We start from the raw sequence: 6,935 nt of genomic DNA on the forward strand, positions 1-6,935 counted from the left end.
ATGCCTCCTCCTCTGACAGCAGCAGCCACAGTGGCCATGCCTCCTCCTCTGACAGCAGCAGCCACAGTGGCCATGCCTCCTCCTCTGACAGCAGCTGGTGTTGAAGGAGAGTTAGAAGGACACAGACAGATAAGGAAGTGCCATGGGCTCCCTGGGATGACCTGGAACACTGGAAGCCATGGGGTTAAGCACTAAACAGGATCAGCAGGGGAATCTTAGAGAACACCCAAGCCAGAGACGTCTCAGCTCTTAGGGCCAGTCCTAGAAGGGTTATCACGGCTGTGATCAAACACTATGACCAAATAATGGTCATAATGTCCTCAGCCCGGCCTGAAGCTGGGGCCCAGGGCAGACTTGAGTGCCAGCAGCGTCACACAAGGTAGGGAGTAAACGGTGTATCTGGCCTATGTTCCCACAGCCCTGTTCATCATTGAAGGAAGTCAGCCCAGTCAGGAACTCAAGCTGGCCAGGAACCTGGAGGCAGAGGCTGATGCAGAGGCCGCGGAGGACTGAGTGCTGCTTGCTGACTTGTTTCCCAGGACCACGCCCAGCGCTGGCCCCGACCATTCCAAAGCTGCTCTCTTTGATTTTCTCTGTGGTTTGGTCACCTGTTCTCCCAAATGTTTTTGTTTTCTGAATTATGTAGGCCCAGCTGTCCTGGAACTCAAGAGACCCACCTGCCTCTGCCAAGATTAAAGGTGTGCACTGCCATCCAGCTCCCTCCATGTTTTAACTCTTGGTCTAACGTTTTGTCTGTGGCAGAGAAGGAGCTCACTGAACCCCGACCGACGGCCCCAGCGCCCCTCCGGGAGTTGCTCAGTGCCCTGGCCGTCCTCACTGACCTGCCATACTGGAGCCCTCAGTGAGTAGCAGGAACCCAGCTCACCTCAGCCTCAGCTGTCCTCAGGAAAGCTGACTCCCGGGGTATGGGGGGTATGGGGGGCAGGTCCTGCTGGCCAGGCCTTGGTGTGCATGTGGCCCGGTGGCCCCGTGGTTAGCCTTACTGGCTTGTGCACTCTGCTGGGCTCTCAGACATGCCGTCCTTCCCGTACCTGGCCCCACCTTTCCTTTAGTGCTGCTTCTGTTCAGACGGAGACACCAGCTCCTCTTTCTGCAGTGGCTTCTTAGTGGGACCTGCAAGCCTGGCAAAGCACCTGGGCAGACTCGCCTGTCAGGGCAGAGGTGCCATGGCTATGTCCCCTTAGCATCTTAGAGGAAGGCATAATGGACGACATCATTACCAGACAAACCGCTGACAAGTTTAAAACTGCTGCCTTCTGCTTTATTGACAGGTAAATTGTTCAAAAATGTTCTCACAATAATTACAAAGACTCAGACTTACATTAAAAAAGTAAAAACCAGAACCCCCAGCAGGTGCCTGCCCCGGCACAGAGCCGGGGAGGGTGGGTGGGGCAGGCAGCAGGTGCTGGGTGTGACACGCAGGCTTGGCCTGCTGTGCCACCACCCTCAGTGCCAACTCGGCCAAGTGCTCACCCTGAATTGTGTCACCAAGCACGCCAACGGGGAAGGGAGGCCTGTCCAAGATGAGGACAAGACATGTCTGCTGCCACAGTTAATCGCCAGCCTTCACGGGCAGGGCCACTGACCTGGTCACTCAGCCCAGGACACAGGAAGGGATGAGGTTCAACACTCGTGGCACTCCCGGGCCTGGTGCTGCTGATGTGCAGGAGTGTTGGGCGATTCTGTGACACAGAGGCTCCATGCAGGGTAAGGGGATGTCACAGGGCCTGGGGCATGGCTCCCCAGGCTCCGGTTGCCTCTGAACTCAGCAGGCCATGGACCTGTCTTCCCCACCGTGTGCTGGCCTGTGGCAGGCTGCAGACACACAGGGAGCCAGCGCACAGCTGCCTTCACAGCAGGAGGGGCATCTCATGGCTGTGGCCCAGAATGGACGGACACAGGGACACAGGCGGCCGGTCAGCAGCTGCCTGTGTCAGGGTTAAGTGGATGAAAAGGCCACCAACTACCCTCTGCCTTCTGTGGCACTGGGATGGCGCACTTTAGTCTTTGTAGGGTTGAGACATTTTCAGGAGAGAGGGAGGGTCTTGAGGCCATACCCCAGCATCTGCTGAGGAAGCCGGTGGACGTGGGCCTGGGTGGTCCTGGGGGGAGGGGTGAGTGGTGGTCCTTCATGTGCAAACGGAACAGTGTTGCCTCGCGGCTGTGCAGACGAACACATCTGGTCGATTGCCACCAACAATGTGGCACAAAACTGATCATTATAATAAAGATTATTTTATCTATCTACAAACTGATTCTACATTTCCTTGGACAACACTGGAGAGTCAGCTCAGTCTTGGCACTGATGCTGGGGCCATTTGGGCTCCCTGGCCCCACGGTGCTATGCTGGAGGCCTCAGGCGTCACAGGCTGGCTGGTCCAGGCCTTCCATAGGGAGCTGGCTCCGATGGGGCGAGTTGGGGCTTGGGGGCCCGCTAGGGTTGGAGCTATTGGATGGAGTTGAGTGTTTGGTGGAATCAGAGTCAGGCTGCCAATGCAAAGAGAGAGTGTGAGTCCAGGCGATGCTCTTGTCCCTTGCGTGTGCATGCGCTGTATACACAGCCTCTGCAAGGCCCTTTAGGTGGCAGGTGGTCACATCAGGCTGATGTGACCCGGGTCTGTCAGGCACCACCACAGACACAGCAGGGCGTGGAACCCACGCCCACACCACGCCTACGGTAGGGCTTACTCCTGAAGGAAGAGGAACTCAAGGCCATCTTCAACTACATAGTAAGCCGGAGGCCAGCTTGGGCTACATGAAACCCCTTCAGAGAACAGAGAGGTTGAGAAGGAGAGGTGCCTCTGGTAGAACCTGGCTCAACTCTAAAGGAAATCCTTACCCCTTGGTGGGATGTATGCATGGTGACCCCACAACCTCGATCACACTGTTGCGGGAGGGTGGGGGGGGAGAGAGCCCTGGGCTGCCCAGTGCTACTGCAGTCTCTGTGCTGAGGCCATTATATCCCAGGTGTGCAGCGCTACAGAGGGGCTAAGGGCTGCACTCTCATCTATACGGTGCCTTCGCTGTTCCAGTTCTTAACCAGCTGGCCCCGGGGTGACAGGTACGAAGTGCTCTCCCCACATCAGAGGCACTGTCTCCACTTTGCAGGCCCTGTGTGGCCATAGACTTCTGGGGGACATATGGTTGGGTAACACATACCTCTTTGTCAAAATCCTGGTCGGGGTCGGACATGCTCCTCAGAGGCACAGGCACTCCAGGCTCGGACCCACCTACACACAAGGACACCTTTGACCTCAGGGAGAGGCCCAGAGGATCATGGTGAATGCAGTCGCTGCCCCAGCACCTATCCCTCCTTGGTACCTGACGATGGCCATGAGACATAGGGCTTGCTCCTGGACGGCGGCGGCCGAGGGAGGCCTGCTGGGGCAGGGCCCTGCTTCTCCTCCTGGACGGTGGGTGCAGCGCTCTGGGGGAAGAGAGCAGCGTATGAGACTGGCATATGAATGTAGACAGAACCACAGTGGGGCCACCACAGTGGATGGCATTGAACAGGCCAGCTGCAGGCCCTGGATATGGCTGACAATGGAAAGTGGCTATGTTCATACCACCAATACCTCTGAGCTAAGAACCAGCCATGCCAACTGTAGAAAAACCCTACGGAAAATGCACTGTTTAAAATAAGATAAAACTGTTATCTCACACCAAGGAGCTGGAAACCCTTTCTTGACAACTGTTTCCTAAAGGGAACACAGGGTAGGCTATTCATATAGACACCCATCTCAGGATCAGGAATGGCCCAGCAGCAATGCAGAGGTTTCCCAGGTCAGCATGGCACAGTGAGGCAGGGCAGGCAGCCAGACCCCACCTGTGCCTGCCCACGCCCACACCCACTGAGCCCCATGCCCATCACCTGGCTGAGTCCCACACCCACGGCCCGGCTGGGTACGTACCAGAGGCAGGTCCATGAGCACCTGCATGCCATCCCCAGGGCCCATGTGAGCCACGTGGTTGAAGTTGGTTGGGTTGGATATCATTTTGGATCGCAGTTCCGGGTCTCTGAGCATCTCTCTGCAGGAAGGAAACATTTGAGACTCAGGAGACATCCCAAGGCTCTAAGCAGCCCTTCCTTCACGGCATACTCACGCGGGCCCATGCTCACCGCCGCTGCTGTAGCCGCTCTTCCTCGGGAACCTTGAAGACAAAACGCCGTTTGCTCCGTGTCCTCAGCATCTGCTTCTTGCTGTTGTCCGAGGTGTCGGGCACATTGAGGACTGTTCCTGTAGGGGAGCAGTCATTATGGCCACTGCACAGAAGGGCAGCCATGCATGCCGCGACTCACAGATCAGCAGGCCAGTGGTACAGATGGCCTGTGTCCGTCTGAAGGCCACCTCCTCCCACCCCCTACCTGTGGGGAAGCTCACCTGAGAACTTGTTTTTGAAGTAGATGAGGCGTGGGGGCTCACAGCCCAGCAGGTTGAGGCTGCCATCAGAGTTCAGAGGTCTTATCTGTGTAGGAGCAGAGAGGACCCATCATGTGTGGCACCAGGAAATGAGGGACAGCTGTCATTGGCAGGGCCACCATGCTGTCTTACCCTCCGCAGGCCGATGGTCTGAACCCACTCCATGGTGCGCACGTCGAAGACATCCACCCCGTACTCGCTGTACACTGTGACATGGGTGGCGCTGCAACCTGGTGCAGACGAAGCAGACAAGTAAGCATGGAGCCCAGTCCTCGCCCGCCCTTGGGCCACCGCGGCACGGGCGAGCGGGTGGAGGTGCATAGCACTGCCTGTGGGGGCTCCCGTGCCAGAAGTCATCTTTATGTCAAAGTCGCATGTGTCTTAATTGTACAGAGGCACCCACTGCTTCTACAGCCAGGGTGTATTTCCCACACCACAGCAAGAGGAAGTCGATTTAAAAAGCATTTTCTCAGCTCAGCTCTCTCCTAACGCCTGTTCAGTCCAGGCAGGGACCGCCTGTTCTACATGCCCAAGCAAACACCCTAATGTCTTCCTCATTTTTCCTTTCTTTTACGTGCATGAATGTTTGATCTGCATGTCTGACTATGCATCATGTGCGTGCAGTGCCTGAGAAGACTTAGTAAGAGGGTGCTGGACCCCTAGAACTGTAGTTACAGATGCTGAGAGCTGCCACACGGGTGCTGGGAACTAAATCCCAGCTCCTGGCACAGCAGCCTTAACCACTGAGCCACCTCTCTAGTCCCAAAAGCCATCTAAGGTGATAGAGAGAACCCCAGTTTCTGGGTGATTATTTTTCAGACCTATACTAGCCTACTGCTCTGCTCTGCCCATGATCTTGCTACGCACATTTCACACTAGGGACATTGGGATGATCCTGTAGGGCACAGTGGGCCCCATTCTAGTGATCTATTCTGAACACACTATCAAATGAGGAAAGGCATCTTGTGATGGTGCCCTCTCCTCTCCCAGCTCTTAGGAAATGCTGTCTGTCATTGTTATGACAACTGATCTGGCACATTGCAGACACACACCCATGGCCCTCTGCCCCTGAGCACGCGAGGCTGAAGGAGACACCCTCAAGTTTAGGACACAGCAGAGCCCATGTCCACTTTCCCTCAGCTACACTGCTGCAGGTGGCCGGGCCACTACCAGGAGCCGGGGGCGTTCTCATCTATGGAAGGGCAGAGTAAGGAGTAGACAGCTGGAGCCCAGGCGAAGCCGGCTGGGCACCTCAGCACCACAGCACACATGACACCACCAGCACTGACCGAGGGTGTATGACTCCAACCAGCCTGAGTCAGCCCAGGCAGGACAAGATGCTGGAACTGGACACCAAATTATCCAACAGTGGTGTTTCTGACACGGGGTGGGGGTGGGTGTCCTGTTTTTGAATGCCATGTGCCGAGGCTGGCCCTCAGTTACCTCTGAGATGAAAACTCTCCACATGGGGACTCTGGAACAAGTGCTCTTACTTGCTGGATAAATGGGGGCCCCACTTGTGATTTGTCAACAAAGGACAAAGTTCAAACGGAACGTCTGAATAAACACACTACAGATGCACTGGAGGATATGTGCTTTGGAGACGGCTAGACCCGCAGGCTATGGAGCCTCTGAACCTCTGCCTCTCAAGGCAGGACTAGGAGGCACTGCGGACTCTGACGGGGCTGCCCGTGGGAGTGGAGGAGAGGACACTGGGCGTCCACGCCAGCTATTTGTACCAAGGGTTGTTAGCGACGCCGCACTTAGGGACGTGTCCGTTCCAATTCCAAACTGGGAAGGAAAATGAGATTCTGGAAGTTAGGAGTGCACAGCTTAGAGCGCTGCACTGGCTGCCTGCAAGGAGCAGGACAGGTTATCGCCTATCTCCAAGGCTGTCCTTCCTGCTGGCACTGCCCGGGCCTGCTGCCCTAGCTTCCCCGGTGAGGGAGAAGGGTTTGAGGACCACTGCAGCACACAGACTGAGTTGTCGTCAGCCCTGTCACCCCTGGGCATCTCCCTTGGCCAGAGAGAGCATCATGGAGGCAGCCTAAGATGTTGCCAGTTGTCCACCATTATGGGAGCATGAAGCCACCTCCTATCCCAGCAACCCCACAGGCTCCAGGTCAAACCAGTCTGTGCTTTGCTGGCTTGCCCTCCTTGCTGCTTGCTACTGCCCTCCAGTTCCATGAGGGCCGGATGGAACGAACGGCTTAAGGCCTTCAAAAGTAATGGAGTGGCAGGGTGGCCCAGCAGTGCTGCGGAGCCCAGACACCAGAGGCATCTAGTTCTCCCAGCCTCTCAACTGCTCAAGCTAAGAAAGGTGTCCCAGCCCCTGGACAGTACCCGCTCACAAAAGCACCTTATAGACCAACAGGCTCCAGCCTACCAGGGACAGGACCCCGACACTGAAGTTAAGTCTCCTAGTAGCCAAGTCCCCGTGACTTTATTCTGCCCTGCGAATTCTACTAGGGGAATGCTTTTTATTTTTTTTTT

The 6,935-nt window shown here is 56.2% G+C and overlaps 1 protein-coding gene across 2 annotated transcripts in view; it reads right to left on the minus strand.

The window, feature by feature from the left end:
* Positions 1–1,253: 1,253 nt before the first annotated feature.
* Cdc42bpb (CDC42 binding protein kinase beta) overlaps positions 1,254–6,935 on the minus strand; it is an 84,013-nt gene continuing 78,331 nt past the window's right edge. For both annotated transcript variants that reach the window (XM_021179544.1, XM_029484324.1), the window contains 7 exons: positions 4,575–4,672; positions 4,404–4,488; positions 4,142–4,259; positions 3,933–4,050; positions 3,343–3,448; positions 3,181–3,251; positions 1,254–2,508 (listed from right to left, as the gene is read on the minus strand). In XM_021179544.1, coding sequence (XP_021035203.1) covers positions 2,377–2,508; positions 3,181–3,251; positions 3,343–3,448; positions 3,933–4,050; positions 4,142–4,259; positions 4,404–4,488; positions 4,575–4,672 — 728 coding nt within the window. In that variant the 3' untranslated portion in view covers positions 1,254–2,376. The remainder of the gene's footprint in view (positions 2,509–3,180; positions 3,252–3,342; positions 3,449–3,932; positions 4,051–4,141; positions 4,260–4,403; positions 4,489–4,574; positions 4,673–6,935) is intronic.

The sequence above is a fragment of the Mus caroli genome, chromosome 12, assembly GCF_900094665.2.
Source record: "Mus caroli chromosome 12, CAROLI_EIJ_v1.1, whole genome shotgun sequence".
NCBI classification, from domain to species: Eukaryota; Metazoa; Chordata; class Mammalia; order Rodentia; family Muridae; genus Mus; species Mus caroli.